At 41.6% G+C, this 21,447-nt stretch overlaps 1 protein-coding gene across 1 annotated transcript; it reads right to left on the bottom strand.

Moving 5' to 3' along the window:
• Positions 1-737: 737 nt before the first annotated feature.
• On the bottom strand, positions 738-18,870 carry ssh2b (slingshot protein phosphatase 2b). The gene is made up of 15 exons (XM_044042419.1): positions 18,641-18,870; positions 13,417-13,460; positions 7,163-7,275; positions 6,979-7,043; positions 6,775-6,896; positions 6,615-6,680; positions 6,460-6,525; positions 6,145-6,339; positions 5,544-5,637; positions 5,283-5,411; positions 4,973-5,019; positions 4,661-4,807; positions 4,380-4,580; positions 3,197-4,232; positions 738-2,988 (listed from the first exon to the last, which is right to left on the bottom strand). The coding sequence occupies exons 1-15, from the start codon at positions 18,701-18,703 to the stop codon at positions 1,678-1,680; spliced, it is 3,699 nt and encodes a 1,232-aa protein (XP_043898354.1). The 5' UTR covers positions 18,704-18,870; the 3' UTR covers positions 738-1,677.
• Positions 18,871-21,447: the final 2,577 nt, after the last annotated feature.

Here is a 21,447-nt window from a genome sequence, read left to right as displayed (position 1 = left end):
ATGCAATATCATTCTGATACGTTCATTTCGTAAAGTGAAGCATTCACTCAGTTTATTAACTAAAGGTGAAATTCTGCCAGCATTTAAGATGAAATTCTTCAAAACATTTGCTTTTTTAAGTGCTTAAGAGTGGAAAATGTCAATAAATATTCTTAAAAAGAAATTCTAAAATGTTAAATGTATAGTGAATGATTGATTAAACCTGTCGTGCTCAGTATTCAGGTATGTTTTGGTCTTCTGACATAAAGCAAAACTGACGCTACATCATTTCCATTGTTTAATCATCACAGTTGAAGCACATGATATAAAAGAATATTTACACAGATTAAAATAAAAGGAAAAGAAAACAGTCTTTTGACAACACACACACACACCCGACAGCCCCGACTATCTACATATGCTTCTCCAAATGTAGCAACCACACATTTAAAAAACCCCACTTAAAATTAAGCCACATTTAAAATAAAAAAGGGAGTAAAGTGCATGTAGGACAGACTCCTCCGCGCAGACATTTATGATATGACTGCGGAGAAGCTTCACTTGCTCACAGGCACACTCCTACAAAATGTAAAAAGGAAAACAACGATAAAAAATAAAAACCCTTGCTACACCGTTGCACTCATACATGGGACACACACACAGCCAGATATAAAAACAACAACATACAGTTCCTTAAAATGTCAACAATCACAAATGACGTCACATCAGAAAAAAAAAAACCGAATCCCTAAACAAACCTTTTCTCACACACAGCGATACATTTAAAAATAAAAAAAAAAAAATAGTCTGAGTGGCATCAGAACTGTGAGAGAACATGAAAGACACATTTTTACTTCAGTTCAAAATGTAGTGAAATTTAAAACCGTTTCCGATCAAAACAGAGACAAAAACATTCCAGTAATCCGGACCCCGATGCTTGTGTAGGTCAGATTTGCTTCAGATGTACTGAGGTATTGTGCAGTTAAAAAAGTACAGATAAAAGAAACAGCGTTGCCTCTTCACTTGGCAGTTTTGTTTCGATAAACCACTGGACACATTATACGACGACTTTATATCACCAGCCTCTGGTCACACATTTCTTTGGGAAGGGAAAAAAAACAAAATAATGTCTGTGGTTCCACCTGAGCTTTGCACAACTCATGCATACATCTAGTCTCAAAACAGCAGAACCGACTTTAACTGGTGGCATTTATTTACCAACAGACTGTACAAGGAGGACAGCCTTGTCCTGAGACGTGGAAGGACAAGTAGATTAAAAAAACAAAAAAGGCTGAACTATCCTGTCGACCAACAGCAGTCAAGTAAATATCAGGTTGTCGATGGGAGAAACCAGCAAAGATATAAAAGGCTGTGTGTGTGTGTGTGTGTGTGTGTGTGTGCAGGCTCAGGTGTCGTAACATTTGTTACCAAATATACAATCAGATGATTGTGTTTGCTGCGTTCAACTTCAGTGTTGTTTCACGTCACCAAGACCTTCATAGCCTCATCACCGCCTTTGTGCTGAGACTCGCGTGCGTCTCCTATCACAGATTTTTTACAGAGGCTATTCATATCCTTTAAGGCAAGAGGCATTGGTTTGTTTCGCTGAATAAATCCCGACACTTTCACTTCAGGCAACATTATGTTCTCTCTCTCTCACACATTCAAACACACTCTCTCACACTCGCACTGTGAGGGTTACATGGTGTGGTAAAGAGTACTAACAGTTCTTTTCTTAAGCCTTCTTAGCGGGTGAGTCCTTCCATACTGCTGCCGTGTTATAAGAGTGAGTGCGGGCGAATGCAGAGATTTAAGGCCAGGATTGCTCAGGTTTTCTTCACTCTGACACGTTGGTGGAGAGACTTTCGTCGAGGTTTCTCCCGCTTCAGAGAAACTCTCCACATCCACTCCGGGGACATCGGGCTGATGGTCAGCTGCTGCGAGACAGGTGTGGACTCGCTGCTTCTTGGACTCGTCACTGGTGTGAGCCGGAGGTTGTGCCGTAGATGGCGTAGTCACGGGGGAGCGACTGAGCTCCCACTCACTCAGGTCATTGGCGAGTAGCTCCAGACAGCCGAGCTTGGCGAGAGAGGCCGAGCGCTTCATCAGGGATGGAGGGGTCAAGCCTGCCTGGCGAATCCTGGCCTCCACCTCTCTGACCCTCTTCTGGAAGCTGCTACTTCGCGCCTGGGTGCTTCCAGCACTGTGGCAAAAAACCTGGTCCACACAACTGGTCTTGCAGGCTCCCTCTGTGCTCACCTGCTGCAGGAAGGCACCCAGCTCACACAAAGTCTCCCACATCTCCCGCATGATAATGTCACTGTGGGGTTCCTCTGTGAAGCAGTCCCGGTCTGTGCCGGACTCGAGCTCCGTCACGCCCTCCAGACACAGGAAGTTCACAGAGGCAAAGGGCGAAAGGGGGATGTGGTGGAATGGATACGAGGTAGAGAGCAATCTAGTATCAGCAGGCTGGAGTTTGTGTCCTTTTGTGCTTCTGTTGTTATTTCCTAGCGCCTCTATCTCAACTATATCACCACTCTTACTTTTCCCTGATCCTAAAGTCCAGTCGCTCTCCTCCTGCACAGAGGTAACTACAGACACGTCCTGAAAATGCGTCTCAGGAGCAGAGTCGACACTGAGAGAACGCCGATGCGAGAAGGAGGTGCTACTAGATGGTGGCAAGGAGGCCGCTGCAGGAGTCTCATGTTCCTCTTTCATTCTTTGCTCCAGCTGTTGTGTGACACGCCGCACAGAGCCCCTCGTCCAGTCCCTGTAGAGTCGAGCTGTATCCACCACCTCCTCCTCCTCCTCCTCCTCCACTTCTTTGTTTTTCACTTTCTCTTTCACATTCTCAGCTTCTTTCGGAGATGAGGCATGTGCATCCTCTATTTCCTGCGAGGATGTCTTCACACCCTGGTCGTGAACGTCCTGCGGTCGGCTCGGAGGGCCAGGAGTCTCGGGGTTCACTGCGGGCTTCACTCCTGTGACCTGCACAGGGACGCTCATTTCCTAGAATAAAAACAGAGATAATATAAAGAGATTTACTACAAAGTCAAATAAATATAAGTTATTCTGGAGACATTCAAGTGAAAGAGTTTCAGATGAGACAGTTGCATTCTACTTTTATTCCACTAGGTGCTACCCTTGCACACAAGATCCCATTAGCTCCACTGTTGCTACAGAGACAACCTTAACATACACTCAGCAGTAGTCTTACCTTTCCGTTCTCCTCCTCCTTCCCATCTCTGGTGGAAACATCTGGAAGCAGCAGCAGTTGTGGTTCCTTGGCACAGCTCTTCAGCAGGGGTGACTGCTGCGGCACAGCACACTGACTTTTACCATCTTGACTCATGCCCTTGAACTTTTCCCTGGCACTGAAAAAGTTAATGTGATCTGCACTGTGGCCCAACATCATCTCACTGTCCCGTGGCATGGCACTGGGATTACTGTTAAAATCACTATCAGAGGGAGGATGCGCCGCCGAACCGTCCAAACTGGGGTCACATATCTGCTGGTTACCGTCTGGAGTTTTAACAGGCACCGGTACAGACGGACACAGGGGTTCAGTGGACTGCGTGCTTGATGGAGTTGGTGTTGACGTAGGCTCACACACTGACTCTACCATCGGTTTTGTCGCTGGCAGGGGGCAGGACAACTCCTGTGGAGTGTTACCCCCATCTAAAGAGGCTGGAGTTGGAGCAGGAGAGAGTGGGAGGTGGTGAACTGAGGGAGGGGGGTGAGGCTGGCCCACTAAAACACTCTCGGCAACAGTCACAATGTCTGTCTTTTGAGGCTCTGGCACCACAGTGGCAGCCCTTGGCTGGGAGAGAGGAGGCGACGGCGGCTGCTCCGCGGCGCCGCATACGCCGTTGGAGAGCGCAGGAGGTAACAGAGACACAGAGCCAGCTGTGGATTCAGAGCACGGGGGATCCAGCCGACTGCTTTGAGCTACAGAGGGAGTCTCCGGACCCGACGGATCTGCCACCCGCTCGCACAGCGGGAAGCTGGGCTGATTGGAGTGGATGCCAGTATCAGGCTGGCTGGTCGAGTGTGTCGCTTTCTTTGTGCTGGCCGAACTTCCCAGCGATTCCAGCAGTTCTTTGACAGACGGTCCAGGCGCACTGCTGGCCTGATTATGGGGGTCCGAGCGGCCCAGGCTGTGAGGTTGGACATGGGATTTTGAAAGCGGTTCGTGGTGATCAGACAGGTCGCTGTCAGAGTGTGAGCGCCACAGTTTGTTGTGCCTCTGCCGACTGTGGTAGAAGACAACAAAAAGGTGTCAAGAATAGACCATTTATGTACAACTATACATACGCAGTCCATCGTAATTGAAGCAATTATTATTTCCATCATGCCACACCTAGAATAAACTTGTGTGTGCGTCATTACTGTATGTGTACCTGGCCAGTAGTATGCCCTGATACTCCTCCAGCTGTCTCATAAAAGAGGGGTTAGGTTTGGTCACAGCTCTGCGCTCCTTGACATAATCAAACGCCTTGTTCAAGTCCCAGCCATACTCCTTCATGGCGTACGCGATCACTGTGGCCGCGGAGCGACTTATACCCATTTTACAGTGCACCAGACACTTGGACCCAGCTTTCCTGATGTGGATGTACAGAATTAGAGACATATAGATACAAAAAGCAAGACAAAACAAGACAAGCAGTCTTGTGACACTTACTTTGCTCTAGATATAAACTTGTAGGTGTCATTCCAGTAGGCGAGCAGGTCAGTGGCCTCCTCATCATACACACGGATGTTGTGGTACTCGAACACACCGGGGAAGAAGTTATCGATCTCCCTCGTTACATTCAGGATGTACTGAACACTGTGTGAGAATGAGAGGACAGAAAAGAAGAAGGTGAGACGGGGACACGTTCAATTTAAGATCTTAACTTTGTTGAGAATCATCTTAAAATGTGTTTTTTTGAATGGACAAAAACTTGTGCAATGCAATGTAGTGCGTCTTGCGGCCTCTGTACTTCTTCCTTACCCGCTGTTCTGCAACTCCTCCAAATTGGATGCATTCCACTCTGATCCCTGTCGAAAACAAAAGCAATCTTCAGATTTATTCGGAATCTTCCACTGAGCTTTTCATAATGCTCAAATGCTACGGAAAGACGTGCTTTAATGTCCAATGTGCAGTCCAATCCAAACAAGGGAAAAATGAGGAATTACTCTTGATTAAAACTAAGGCATTCAATTAAAGTGTTTTTATTAATTAATCTATGATCTGGCCATTCTGGTAATTCTTTACCCTGTGGATTTCACTGAAATGTGCAACAACCATGCAGCCAACCCACCAAAAAGACGTGATCAAAGATCTCTGTGGGACTGTCCATCTGGCCCAGAATGACTATCATCTCATTGTCGATGTACTCCTTGAACTCTCGCAGGTTGCAGGTCATGTGCATCTCCAGCTCTGTTCGGATCTAGAGAGCACAACCGGGCGGCAAAACAACAGAACAGAAAAATGTTAAGACTGAAGCCAAAAATGCAGATAATACATTTTTATTTCTACAAGATAAACATGGATGACTAGTGCATCTTAAGCCTGGGCTCACCTCTTTGCAGGTGACATTCTCGAGGTCTTTCTGCATCATTATCTCCCGCAAACTTGTTTTGATCTGACGCTCCGTCAGCTCTCTTTCTGTAGGTCTGTGAAAACACAGTGACATTGAAACACAGTGTATGTTAAATATGTGCCAAAAAACATTCAGGGTGTTTGTTTAGCCCTTAGAGCACAGAGCACAGAGAGATGAAAAACGTCTTCCATTTTCACCAACTATATAAACACACCTGAACAAATAAGGTACTAAAAATGTTTAAAATTGGATTGAATTTGTGAAATTTGGAAATACATCAGAGTTCAAAGTTCACGAGGCTCATTATTTATGAACAAAAAGAAAGAAAAACAGTCTTGTTTTGTGACTTCTGCACAATTATTGCTATTTCATATCACTACTAAAAAAGTGACATAAAATGAATCATAACTTTGACTCAACAACACATACGAAGACGGAAAAAACAAGTTTTTTCAAAGCTTGAATATGTGACCTAAGCATATCCACATAAGGAGTTTATTATTCCCAGGCACAGATCCGTGCCGCTTGAGCACTAAGGGTTAAAACAACAACAAATATTCTACATGAAATGAATACTAACGCATCAGAGAAAAGGACGGGTGAGTCGGCTCGGTGTGACTGCACATCCTGCATGGCATTCCACTCGTTGATGCGTGCCTGGTCGGAGGAGACCCTGCTTTGATAGTAGCTGACCCAGGTGAGGAACAAGCTGCCTGGGAAGTAGTTATGACAACGAGCCACCTCACACGCTTTATGGAGTGACTGGAGGGCCGACCTGTGATAGAGCGTGAAAGAGGTGATGGGGGGTTGAAAAGAGAGATTGAGGCTTTGATACAAGGACAAACATTTGCTAAGGATCTACGAAAGATGCAGATTACTGAAATGTGTAACTCACCACATGGCCTGCACAGAAACGGGCTTGAAAACATGCACTCTGCTATCCGTTGACACACTAAAACCTCTGAGAGCAAGAAGAAAGAAAACAACTCAGTTATCCATCTTCGCTCACTGGTGTTGTGATTAAAAGCATGTGGTTTGACTTTTATTTACCCGTCTCCATCCAGGTGGATCAACGTGTCGCTCCATAAGGGCAAAATCAGCCCTACAGAACATGAACTGGAGAGGAAAGAAAATCATAATGTTACAATTATATATTTAAAAAAAAACAGGCGTGGACACATATACGCTTGTGTGTGTGTCTCTGTCTCACCTGTCTACAGGACTGAAATCCATCCCCAGCACCACGCTCTCCTCCGTATCCTGACGACCGTTGGTTGAAACCACCACCATGTAGCGGGTGATCTGAGGGTGGACACTCTCCAAACGAACCGCCTGTAGGAGGAAACACACACATGTGGTCGTCTGTCTTCCGACGTTTACCTACAGGTTTATTTGTGTTATAAGGCGTACCCACCAATTTGATGTTGTCCTCTGGTCTGAGGAGAGTGAACATGGTTTGTAGGTGCTGCTGGATGTCTCCTGGTTACACGACAACAAGAGTGCAGTGGAGGAATAAATAACACCTTATTTTACTAAAAGCACATTTCATCGTCATGCAATTAACATTCACTGGTCTCAAGGAAGACCGTTCACCTTACCTGCATGTTTGCTGCGCAGCTGCGAAAAGCGGGAGGCAGAAGACGTGGAGGAGCCATTTCCTCGAGGTAAAAAAAGAGCAGCTCCTTTGACTGTCAGGAAACTTTCACTGATGCTGGAAAGAAAGAAAGAAAGAAAGAAAGAAAGAAAGAAAGAAAGAAAGAAAGAAAAGAAAAGTGTATGAGAATCATAAACATCAATAAATATTTTTAGTTCTTAAAACCCTTTAAAACATTGAGTTCCCACAACAACCAGCTGCTTAAAAAACTGAATGCCATAACTGGTAAGCAGGTATCCCTCAAAACTTTAACTTTTACTCCTTTTTTGTGCACTTTGAGTGTTTGTTTGACACATTTTAACATTTTAAACTCAGTCAATCAAGGAATTAATTGTTCAAGTATATTCCACCTCTGTCTTGTATCCTACTGGATAGCAGTCAATATTTTCTACTTCTACGTCCAGTAGGTGTAAGTACATGATGCAGATCCTTATGTTTTTAAGGAGGTGAGCGGGTGAGTTCAAGGGGTGAATCAACTAAAGTTGCAGATGTCTCAATAATAAGGATTTAATCTTGTGTTTTCTTGAGGAAAAAATAAATCACGTATCAGCCCGTACAAACCTAACCTATACAGAACAATAACTGAAAGATTCATGTACCTTCATGAGCTTAAAACAGTGCATTGACTAAGTGGAAACAAAGCTCAACTTGCTATCCAGTAAAATGAATTGTGCACTATAATATATGAGAAATGGTGAGTGTGAATCCACACAAACAGTGGACACGTGTCTTAAACAAAATTGTAAATGATGTCTGAGTGCAGACAAACTATTGACTCAGCCGATCAATCAAACACAGAAATCACCAATAAAAGCCAAGATGCCATTGCCAGCGTCTGTCCTCTGAAGCCAGATGATGATTCATCACATCCTCTGACTCTGGGACAATCTGTCAGATACAATGTGTCCCTTTGCACCACTGTCAATATGCATTAGAACAAAAAAAAAAAAACAGTACAAAAAAAATAATAATTAAAGGTGTGTGGAGTGGAGTGCCTGTGAGCAGATGAGTTTGGCATCCGTCAGACATTTCACAAGGAGCACAGGGAAGGAAATCTCTACCTCCGGCTACTGACTCTGCTGCCACATCCTTCCCATTAGTCATCATGGGAAAAACCGCATGTCATTATCATAGTCATAGTCATAATGGATAACTGCCAAAAACACTGGAGAGCGGAGCAGATACCAACAAGAACTGTGTCAGAGTCAGAGCTTCATGCCAAAGGAATCTGCTCAACAACCCCACTGGTGTTAAACAAACTGAATCAGCCTGCCAGTGTTAAGGTGTTGCAGCAAATGATGGTGATGATGAAATAAACAAACCCTGACGCTGTGAACACACACACACACACACCGCGTATTCGTTCAACTTACAGCTGATAAATCCCCCCCGGTCTCATCTTCTCCCCGCAGGAGAAGACACAGAAGCAGCCGGCACACGAGCTCCGTGGCGCGTTCACGACACCGGGAGGCATCGCTGCTCCGGTGGTGGCGGGGACAGGGCGCACTAAAAGCGGGCTGGAGGAGTCTCCGACAGTCGCTGTTGTGGATGTGAAGATGATCACTCCGCAATGATGGTGGTTGTTGTAGAATCGCGGAAGCACCGATTTTTTTCCGATATAAACCAAACAGCGCTAAAAATGTAAATCACCAAAATACACGCAAATAAAGTGACACGGGCTGCTGATGGGCAGGTGTCTTCACATCTGCTCAGTGTTGCTGTTTCTGCAGCACGCGCTGCGGTAAATCCTGCTCATGACCGACCCACGGGGGAGGAGACACACGTGTCATACAGCCAATCCTCTGTGGATGTATGGAGGATTATCAGTGCCACAAGTGTCAAGGTAAAAAGTCAAGGTAAAAAGACTCCAATAAAACTAATTTATGTTAGTGAATTATTCCACAATTAATTAAAGTTGAGTGGGGATTTTTGTTGCTGATGTCCTTATTCTGCTTATTGTCTACATTAACCAAAACAATGCTGTGTCATACAATACTATCAGTCCTGACTCCATCTGTTTTGATATAAATCAAATCACCTCCTGTGTACAATGTAGGAATGTCACTAGAGGCACTTACCCCTATACAGTTCCAGCACGGCGCGGCACCGCTCGACTCAAAGGGGTTTGGTATGGTTCGCTAGAGCAGGTACTAAAAAAGTACCAGGTACTGTGATTAATGGAAAAGTATTTTTTTAAAAAAGGTGCTTGAACTGTGTCGTGGATATGCGCCACAAGTGACACAAGAACACAGAGGGACCCCAAAAGAGTCACGTGGAGCCAAAGATGCTTAATCAGCATTGTGTGAACTTATTTAATAAAGATTTGAATTCTAACAGACTTTTTGTTTATATTAAAAAGTTACGCACCACACTTGTATATAAAGGCTTCAGGGTGTTACTGGACTTCATAATGACTCCCCATTTACGCTGTTTCACAGTCTTACGACATGTCCAAAAAGTGAGTGCAGGGTTCGACATGTCTCCCAATATCTAAGATAACATTTATCTCCTTAAACCTTACAATATTATAAAGAGAGGAGGAGAGAGAGTCAACAATTCACACACAATAAGCACACACCTGGCGCAAGTAAAGTGAAACTGAACCGATCACATTTGTGTTGTCTGAGCACCCTGCTGTACGGGTGACAACGTTGAGTAACAAACTCTAGGCCAGTAGAAAATTCTCATCGGGGTCAATGATATCCAACACCTCGTGAGCGGCTGCCTTCCAGCAACAGCACACCAACAACAACAACAACTGGACAACACAACACAAACAGCAGGGATTGAGAAATCAAATAGGAGACTTCAGAGAGAAATCCGACCTTACACTTGGTTATGCTGCTTGTTGATTCCCAGTGGTTTCAATTTAGAAGACGGTTTACAAACAGAGGGGGAAATGCGTGGACACCAGCTGACTACCACTTCACAGCAAGCGATAAACAACAACAGCAGCAGCAGTGTTTTCCTACTAGGTGTCCTGTGTGCCATTGCACAAGTGTGTATTTGCTTTGTGTTTATGCTGCCCTTGATTCAGCCGTCAGCTGAAAAGGCTTGATCTCCTCTCGATGATCTTCAAAAGCAATTTCTAAACCACAATAAGTCAATAAGTGTAGTAATGATGGTATTAAGGAAGAAGAAGACAATATGTTTTCAGACATGAATTCTGGATAAGGTTGCATGTCTGAAAGCAGCTACACAGCATAGCTTCAAGATTTTGGGCATGCTATAGGGGAGGCACACATTTACCAGCTGTAAATCGGTAATAACCTTTTTGAGGGGTTCGGATTAAGTGGTAGGGCTTGTTTACTTCTGCACTTTCCTTTTATTACTCTTTTTTTACTCTCTTTTAATAACCTAAACTATTATTATTTTAGAGTTTTATATCAGACATTGTGTTGTTTCTGTAACTATTTGTACCATCTATGCTGCATCTTGACCAGGACTCCCTGGAAAAAGAGATCTTGTATCTCAATTAGAGCTGAAACAATTACTTGATTATTAATTGATTACTAAATGAATCATCAACTATTTAATATAATCGGTTATGATTAAAACAAGAATTCAGTTTCAGCTTCTAAAATGTGAATATTTTCTTCATTTTTTTGCTCCACATAACAAAGAAATGATTAAAACGGAATAATTTTGGTTTGTGGACAAAACCAAAATTAGATTAATCGATTATGAAAATAATCGTTTGTTGCAGCTCTAATCTCAATGGGACCTTCTTGGCCAAATAAAGGCTAAATAAAAATATCTGGACAATGAAAAATAGTTCTAATTGAATATGTTACATAACATACCAAAAAGGTTCTAACATATCTTTTATGATTAATTAAGGTGAAGGATATTTCATCTTCATCATCATGTATGATTTAATCTGGGGCTACAACTATGGAAATGGTAAAAAACAAAAAATCAAATGGTGTTTATACAAAACCTCAAAATAACAACACTCAAATCCATTGTTTTGTTCACAAAACAAAAATATTCAGTTTTTCTGTTAAGAAACAACAAAATCAGTTTCAGCTTTCAGACAAATGTGTGGTTAAGGCGTTCCAGGTCGAGCCAGGAAGGAACCATCACGGGTAAAAAAAATCCTGAACAAGTAGACAATTGAATCTCAGAAACCTGCAATGTTTTTTGTGTGTGTGCTTTAAGACCCGTCTCTCAAGTTCCACCTCACTGTTCTCTCATTTGTCTGCTGAAATTCACACCATCCAATGACGAGCAGTGATGACCAGCCTGTGGTTGTTACATGTAGACAGATATCGGACACTGCTCTGTTGCTCTTATGTCTCCAAGTATACAAACGCACAGACAGTCACCTTAGGTATCAGATCACATATACAGTATAGTATTGTATAGTGCGCCCAAGGCAACTGGTTGTTCTTCTCACACACGTGTACGCACACTGAGAGTCTATTCCAGCGGAACTGATTTTGATTCAGCCCAAAATTACAAAAAGAGTAAATAAAATCAGGCAACTATATTAGTCTATTGGCATTCCTTAAATTCATGATTCAACCTTTCATCTAACAAAAGAATTTAGACTGGGTTTTTTTCTGTATTTCCTCCCATAGGTCCTCCAGTGACATTGCTGCTCCTGCTGGTGTAACTATTATGCTGATTTCGGTCATTTTAATCAGCAGCAGGACTGCAGTGGGCCCTGCTCATGCAGACAGACACACTGCATCCACTAAAGCCTTATTCCAGTCTTAATGGACGTCGTTGCATGTGTCACAGCTGCTGACGTCTGCAGGGACATCCGTCAGCAGTGTGGGTGAAAATGAACAACCTGCTCGCCACATGTGACTTAATCACACATGTCACAATAAAACAGAACATAGAGACACTAACAGTTGACTTTAAAAACAAGACATAAACCTGTATTTCAAACTAACCTTCACACAACTACTACACCACATCATGACCTTTCTCACGGCCTTTCTCCAGCACATGATCATCGGCTACATTACATTTGTCCGTACAGCTGAGCTGACTAATGGCGTTTAAGTGACAAGGGAAGCTGGTTAATGTGGAGGTTATTAGATCATCTGCTCCACAGCAGAAATAAGACAAATAAATGCTTATTCTCTAGGGATGCTCATATATTTAAAGATAGTGATGGTCCTAAATAAGAACATATAGAAATTAATATATTAAAATGAGTAATTCATCCATTACTTTTCAGCACACTGTTACTAAATATGTATGATTGCTCCTTAAGAAACACTTCATTCTTAGTGAGGACATCCATAGACATAATGCATATGTAGCTCCTTACCCTAACCTTAACCATCACAACTAAAAGCCTAACATGGTAAACCGACCCTAACCTAAAACATATTTCTCACCCTTATTAAGTCTTAACTCTCAAAAAAGTCAAATAAAAGTAGTGAGGACCAGACAAAGTGTCCTCACAAGGTCAAAATGTCTTTACATACACGCGCGCACACACACACACACAGAGAGAGACCTGCTATGTGAATATAGATTTCACTCCCAGCTGCATAAATACAGACAGTCCTCTCAGTTGGATGGCACAGAGTTCCAGTGACCAAACAAACACAGAGGCACTCTGACTTAGGAAGTGGCTACCAATCAGACCCTGGATCAGCACTGCAGCTCCTTTGACCCACATAGGCAGAGCTGACATGCAGGGAATTGTCCTGCCCTCTAATGGACAGTCGGGGAAACCACAGACCTTTGTATCAGACAGGAGAGGATTTCAGGGATTTAATCTGTGCTCAAGAGAGGAGAGGACAACACAACACAAAGGATGAAAGGAAAAGTGTTGCTGCGGCTAAGCTTTACTCCGATATCACAAGCAGCAACAACACATAAAAAAAGCTGATTGCTGGTGTACTATGACCAAATATGTTTAAGTGAAACAGGACAAACCAGATTCCCAACTCCAGCTCAGCGCCCGAGGCAACAAGGGACGACACAGAATACACCAGCAGCTCTTTGTCAGGTCAGAGCAATAAAAGAAAATAGTTCCATAGGCATAGGCATGCATGCAATGTGTGAGACTTAATCATCAGCTCGTACTTCCTGTTCCCAGGTCAGGGATCAGCGGCAGCCACATAAGAGGCCCTGTGTTTTAATTATGGGCCGAGAGGTCACAAAAGGGGAAAGAACGATGACAACAATTTTGAGACAGAGTACATGGTCTTCTCTTATGTCATATCTTACCTCCTCGGTTGAGAGCGACGGTCATCCTCCCCACTGCCGGACTCCTAAAATAAATATGAGAAAATATACATTTAATAATTGTGATATGTTATTTTAAAAACACATTAGCAACAAAACAGAGACACTACAACATATTAACTTCAATATTATAAAAGGATATTAATGCATTTTCCCATTTTCTTTATTCTCTGTGTCCATGTTTGGGTTATGAAACAAACACAGGACATCCTATGATCACATGCATTCACAACTTCATATAACTGTGTAATATTACTATGTAAAAGTTGATGAAACTAACCAACTCTATTTGCCACAGCACAGAAATACTGTAAACAGTTACAGTACATACACATGACTGGTCCTGGGAAGATCAGTGTTTGATTTAGGAAATGTCCCAAAGAGACAAAAATTACAAGTACACACACACACACACACACAAAGGGCGGAGAGAGACGGCAGGGAGAGCAGAGTCCAACATCAACTCAATTTACACACGCTCCAGGAAAATGATCTCAGACTGTTTTTAAGGTGAATCCAGCTGGGCAATAACACACTGACACACAAAAACAGGAAAGTCCACGAGGATGACACAGACAGAAATCTACAGATACTTTCTTGAATGAAGAGGCAGAAGATTGGCAGCAGATATGTTGTCTGAAAACTAACCTTAACAACACTATAAGACCATTAACAACGTCATTAATGGAGGAAATGGATTACAGGTTAATGACGGGGAGATAAAAAAAAATGAATGAGGCCGAATGAGGCTGCAGGATACAGGTGGAAAATGATATCACATGACCAATGAGTTTTTCCTTATCTGTGAAGGCGCAGCAATGATTGACATGGTCAATGTAAAGTATGTGCAAAGCATCTGTGTATTTAGTTTCCAGTGCAAGTGTAAGGTGGCAGAGAACTGGTAGGTTTTGTTATTGTTGAAGGGAGAAAAAAAAACAAAAAACAAAAGGACAGGTATGGATGGATGGTGGTGTTCACCGGTGGGTCATGTGACACTGTGTTCCAGCTCAAGTGTAATGTGATGTGTAACAATTTAATAAGTGCAATGGCACATTTGTTTGTACCGTCCGTCAACTGAGAGTATCCAAACCAGGTGTAGTCTGCAGTTTCTCTCACTCGGCGGCACAAAAGATATTTAAAACAGTTCCTGTGGATTGTAAACCATCTCATGTCGAGTATGTGACCCTGAGCCAGTGAAAGTATAATTAAGCCCCGTTTAAGAACAAAGGCTAGGTGAAGCAGTAACTCTGAAATGCTTTAGTGAGTGAGTCCACACCTATCAGAAACAACATTAATTACTCTCAATTAGTAAAACCCAGATTTTACACATTTCCATAAATGTGTAAAATGTGTTAACTATAACAAATAGGAACAAATAGTCTTAACTAATTTAATTAGTTAAAATAAAATAACTTGATTAAAAAACACTCAATAACATAGTAGTTGATTAATCATTTTTTTTAGGTCACTTTATCTAATCAATCTGTTGTTCCTTGTTGATGGGTCGGACATCGTGTGCTATCACCCAGCTTTGGATTGAATTGGTAAACGTGCATTTTGCATATGTGAAAATGTGAGAGGAATTACCAAAGCGTATGGAAATGTCCGTCCCAATCATTCAGGGTTCTACGGCAATGGGGAAAAAGGTCTGTGCTGCACTGAGGAGCCACAACTACAGCATCTAACTTTTATGAAGAGTTTCACTAAAGTCAAAACCAATATAAAATAAAAAAGTTCTCCCTTAAGGATTTAATGAATGCTTCTGTTTTCACTACAAACACCCTTATTGTGAGGCAGACACATACCAGTGTGTCTGTGTGGGTTCAAAATATGGTTCAAGTAAATATGGTGGCAGGAAATAGAACAACCAGCAGCCATTTCACACAAACGTTTTACACAAGACTGCATGCACGCATACGTCACATGACAGCAAGACACAGGAAACCAGACATTTCTCTTCTGTGTGAAGCCTTATTGCCACTCGTGCATATGGGTTGAAAGCATATTTCCACAAGAAAATGCTTCACATCCTTCACCGCCCCGTCTTGCCTCACCTATGACACTTATGCATGCGATTCAAACTGCAGTTAAACATGAAATTAACAGGCTTTGACCCTGATACTTCGGGCAGCTGATTGCTCAATGTTACAATCTCCAAATTCTATAGTTATTATTATACTCAAAGAACCTGTTTTAGTCTGAGGATATAAAACCTGTAAAGGATGGGGTGTCTTTCAAGGTAAAAGGTTTTTCAAGGAAAACAATACCACTGCAGTGATTTGGGACACGTTTGAGTTAAAAAAAAATGATCAAAAAAAAAAACAAAAATGTCATTCACCCATTCATATGCATTCACTCACAGCACATCTATGTCTAGTCACTAGTCTCATTCCCTAAACAACAGAGGAAGTTGGGATTGAAAAGAATACAATAAAATTAACTGTTAGTCGACGTCAAAGATAGTAAAAGCCCTACACCGCTATTCACTGAGTTTCTGTAAATGTTGTTATAAGTGGAGGATCTAAATAATATTCCAGCACTGTAAGAGAATATCCGGATGAGTTCCTTTTGCATTGCTGCCAATAAAAAAAGTAAAAAATTCAACCGTCCTTGAAGACCAGGCAGAATCCAATAGCAGTCTGTGCTTGTTCTTGTAACGGTTCTTGTGCCCTTGTTATTTGCCCAAGTTGCTCACTCACACATTGTGTGAACAATACATAAAACCTTTAAATTGGAAACATTTGTGCAGTATATCACTACCTCCCTCTCTCTTCCTGATTATCCTGTGGACTTCCCCGTGTCTACAGAAACAAGACAAGAAAGAAAGCAGCAACCGGACGAGCTGCGTCTTTGCTCTGCTCTGCCATCGCGTCACGACACAACACACACACACACTCTTATGCAGCTGAAAAATTAAAAATGAGTGACCACGGGGAGAGGAGAATCAGACGTCTGTAAGAGTTAGGAAATTGTGGTGAGAGAGTTGAGAGGTCACATCACACAACAACAGTGATTTGGTTCAGATTTCTAAAGCTACAGCGGAGTCATAAGCCAATGTGAGTTTTTGCGTGTGACCTGTGGAGACGAAGACGGGAAACAACAGCAACAGTTCACCATTTGGAAAACGCTGCTCTCTCGAGCCCTGGCAATATAGTGCGAGTTATGATAGCTTAAGTAAAAAAAAAACATGTTAGGTCCTCTTTTTCAGTCATTTCCCCCCTTGTGATAAGAGTTCGAAAGTATATACAACTTAATTAAATGGCACACAAATGGAAGACAATGCTAGTACATGTGTGCAAATCGTGTAAGCTGTCGCCCTACATAGTCAAGACAATTTGTGTATGCAAATTAGTTCATGAGGTTTTGTTTTTTGGCTCTGAAAGCCTGTCTGATAGTGAGCAGCATAACTCTTTCATAAAAAAAAATATTTGGATGAATTTTTCTGTGGAAAAAGATAAAGAATTAATTTGATTTTGGCCAGTTATCGAGACACAATTCAGGATAGACTGTTAACCTTGCAAGATATTCAGATTACCAGGCAGAACTCGTATGACTCATATCCAATTTTTGGGCAGAATTTTTCCCAATTGTCAAGACCAATTTTCAAATCTGACTGCTGTCACTTTAGTATGTGGTTCTCGAGTGTTGACATCATCGACCTCCATCATCTCGGGGCTAAATCCTGCTAAAATATTCTGTTGTTGTTGATGACATATACAAAAGGTATTTGCGTGAGTGTGTGCACTTTGAGAGTCATCACATTCAAATGCTAGACACTTGAATCATCAAATCCGGTCTGTAATTATTCCGATTTAAATTGAATCGGATTGGAACAATGTGGCTGTGTAATCTGAATGTAGCCTAACTGGTCATGGTTATTGAATGTATTTATATTCAGTTTCACTCATTCACTAGCACTGCACGCGTGTGTGCGTGAAGTTTAAGGAGGTATAAAAGTGTAATTGATGCTGTAACAGCAGAGGTGGAAAGTAATGAATTACATTTACTTGTGTTACTGAGTTAAGTTTTTTGTGATTTTACTTTTACTTTGTGGAAGCTACGTTTTCAATCACAGTAAAAAAAAGTTGGCCTGAATTTTAAAAAATAAATAAATAAATAAATAAATCACACACCGGAAACTTTGGCAGTGAATGATGACGAGGACAGTGGACAGGTGAATTGGCATTAATTATGGTCCCTGAGTGAGTGAAAAAGTTTAAGCATTTGTGACCTTCGACCCATTTTGACTGATACATTATGTATTTACATATTTTGTTGCCACTTTCATTTGTAATTAATGTGAGATTTGTGTCCCCTTGTCCTATTTTGCACTATACACAAGAAAGAACCCCAACCTTGTTAAGAAGGTAACATTATATTAATACATTTATTACCTGTACATTTTAAACAAGCTAGTTTTTAATTTAGGTTGAGTACAATTTTAGACCAGTATGAAAACAAACTAGTGGTACTTTTACTTGTGTAGAATAATTCAGTACACCATAAGAATAAACCAAATATTTGAAACAATTAACCTTAATTGTGGACACAGGGACTCAACAATACACAAAGAGACACGTCCCCAGCCTTGTTTACAAATCAGGTACAGCACTCGAGAGCAGGCAGCTCATAATTGTATTCATGCGTGACACAAAGGTATTTACTTTAAAGGGAAGTGGAAAAAATATTTCCTGTTTCAGACAACAACACGTAAGAAAGCCCATGCTGCAGTTTCACTGTCATGTAAACGAACAGGAAACCATTTTCAGCGCGGCGTGAGATGCGGTGTGAGGAGTTACTCTTGTTTTCAGTGCAAGTGAACAACTGAACCTTTGAACTGACGGAAATGTGCAGACAGGAACAAGCGTGTGAACCGTGGAGGAGAAGAGTGAAAACCACAAGGAGAAACCTGTCAAGCTAATGTTGCTAACAACACTTAGAAGTCGACGAGCAGATAAAAACACAGTATTTCGACTAAACAAGTTAACTTTAGCAGCGACTCTGACTCTCAGATGAGCAGCTATATTTCACGCATGCGCAGGGACACAAAGGCAAGGCACTTTATGACAGCCAGCAGCCCATATAAAAATAGGACAGGGGAATTGGAAATTAAGCCAAGACTGCCACTCGACGGCTACGAGATTTTGGTTGTGGTGGTTGTGGAGGCAGCAGTTGTGAAGGAGAGCTCGACGAAGGCGGTTCTTACCGAAACGCAGGGGCTGGAGCTGGTGCTGGGGGTCGGTGAACGCTGCACGGTAACCAGCGCCATTCAGCGACTGGGAAGCAGACACCTGCGAGAAAGCGACAGCGGCGAGATGAGCATTATTGTTGTATGGGGGGAGACAACCCCGCTGGACCCAGGCTGTCGCTCCTCTCTGTCGTTTCCCCCTTCTCTTTCCTCGCAGATCGCTGACTGTTTGACTACTCCCCGGCTGTTTCCTCTGTCACCACCACATGCGCATGCGCAGATGCCATCACTTGTCAGTCCCGTTTAACTGTATGTGTGCTGGACATAAACAAAGCGACTGTGAGCAGGACAGTCGCGTCTGAGAAATGTGAGACGTCACCTTTTAAAATGGTGAAAAACAAGTTTGTATTTGCTTCATTCTACTGTATATACCACTGTATATATACCCTATATATACTGTATATACTAGAGTGGCTAAGTCGGATAAGACTGGTACCCTGTGTGCGAAAGACATCATGGTCGATTGTACTCAATTCCATTGTAAGTCACTTTGGATAAAAGTGTCTGCTAAATGACATGTAATGTAATACCAGGGTATGTGACCAGAGAAAAGTGTGTAAAAAAATTAAACAAATACCAAAAAATAATATTAATAAGTTGAATATTAATAATTAGCATCACCATATCTCTCTCAATCTTAATCTAATTTCACTATACCAGTATGTGAGGATGATGAGAGAGCAAATTATCTTATTGGAATTAAAGCTGCCTCCTGTCAAAAGTCTGTAGCTGATTTTGCTCAGCCTACTTACACCACTGCAGTTTAACGTTGGCAATAATGGTGTTACTTCAAGAGTTCACTATTTTCTCAAGCCACCGGTCTAGATTCTTAGGCTATGGCCCAAAATCCCCTGCTCCTGAGGTGTAGCCTGTGACCTGAGCTTCAACTGCTAACATTTAATGACTGCCTGAGGGTATAGGTAAAGGAGGGACGTCTCACAAATGCACATGTAACACAGCACCAGGTAAAATATGTGCAGAAATTCAATGCTTCAAATGAATTTCAAATGCTTAAAACCATACATCAAAGTATTCATTTCTCCATTATAGACCATATATTTAGAAATGGATGTAATCTTCTGGGTCCATTATGAAGCCAACCAGGAAATCTAAATATATTGAACAGTCACTAGGGCGCAACTCTACTGGTTGCAAGCGGATCTCTGTATGAAGGATGTGTGAATGTATACCTACATTCCACTTGATTAATAAACACAGTTAACATTTTCCTGAAGGGTTTTTGGTCTCAGTCCTAGTTTCATGTATTCTTCAAGCACATTCATTTTTACACTTTTGTGGAATACAGACAATACAATATGGCACATGAGTGGAAACCAGTGTGACTGACAGCTGATATTGTCCAATAAGAGTCAGTCTCTGAAATGGCAGCACCAGCCAAATTGCGATTAAGGAGGCTTCAATACGGTCATTCAGATGACTGTTTGCCACATGACTGCTGCACAAAAATCGTAAGAATTCACTTCCCCCTATTGATATAAAAAGAGGTATTTTGTGAAACCTTTTCTCATTTTTGATTGAATTGTATTGATTCTGTCACTACATCTATCTGTCACTGTATTAATTTATACATACATACCACACTCCCTCAAGTCGTCCCCTCAACAACGCATCTTTGGTCGCTCTGTTTGCGCCAGAGGGATTAACAGTGAGGCCAGGGAGGAGATGAGATGGGATTACGACAGAGATAATGGTGTTTGGATTTGGAGATATTCAGAGGAGGCAGTGGAAATGCAGTGCTGCAGCTTTAATCACAGGTGAGCCATTGGGCTCTCTGATCTGGTTTGAGAGGATGATTCAACACAGGTTTTGAACAAAGCAGCTGACAACATGGAAAATAACAAATGACATGAGCAAATAAAATCAAATTATTCCAGTGTATCCCCCTGGTTGGGCAGACAAACAGCTAAGGAAGCTAAATTGAATTAGAGCCAATGTTAATTTGATTATTTGCATCTACTTCTGTGCAGGGCCCATTTAGAGGTGTTGAAGTGAAAGATGAAATATGAACACAAACCAAGTTTATAGGTGTAACTTTGAATGGAAATTCCCTCAGAATTATTCCCTCAAAATTATTATATCGATAAATATTGAGTTCATGATTATTCATGCATTCTAGGGACAAAATATGCTAATCTGTGTTGAATCGGTTTACTTCAACATGTTCCATGATCTGGGTGTGGGCCTCAAACCTCTGAAGTTTGAGCTTTGATCAAAACAAAACGTTCTACTGTGTGCAAACCACGCATAACAATGACCACAATGACTACTGACGCCTGGCTAAGCTTAAGTGTGTAGCTTTATTAATTTATTATATCAAATACAAATATCCAAACAACGCCCTAAAAATTACATGGTCAATGTTTCCATGAGCCTTTTCCCCAATAGGTTACAATTTGGAGCATGTCGCCATCTGCTGGTCAACATAATCATAAAAGCCTCAGCGCACTGTGATTTTTTAATTTATGTATTTATTTATTATAATAATTAATTACATTTTTAAGCAAGCAATTTATAATGACATGTTTAAAAAAAATTTACGCCGGCATTTTAGTTAATTTAGTTAAAGTGACAGATTATCTTTCAACGTAAGGCTGCACATTCGCAACAGACTGACAAAAACGACTAAACAAACACAATTAAACATTAGAAAATTGAACAATAGATTTAGAATAATTATCATATTCACGTCGCTATTCAACTGAAGACACACCTGCCGTAGATATTATTTACCCAGTAACAAACTA

This window comes from Solea senegalensis, linkage group LG13 (genome assembly GCF_019176455.1).
Source record: "Solea senegalensis isolate Sse05_10M linkage group LG13, IFAPA_SoseM_1, whole genome shotgun sequence".
NCBI lineage: Eukaryota > Metazoa > Chordata > Actinopteri > Pleuronectiformes > Soleidae > Solea > Solea senegalensis.
Note: the sequence above shows the minus strand (reverse complement) of the source record. Positions and strands in the feature narration are given on the sequence as shown.

Bases quoted from the DNA above. Each gene is read 5' to 3' on its own strand.
- ssh2b (XM_044042419.1), bottom strand. From the start codon at position 18,703: ATGGCGCTGGTTACCGTGCAGCGTTCACCGACCCCCAGCACCAGCTCC. The intron at 7,276-13,416 runs GTAAGATATGAC...CTTTCTTTCCAG, and splicing joins CGTCGCTCTCAACCGAGGAG to CATCAGTGAAAGTTTCCTGA. The intron at 5,412-5,543 runs GTGAGCCCAGGC...TGTGCTCTCTAG, and splicing joins AGAATGTCACCTGCAAAGAG to ATCCGAACAGAGCTGGAGAT.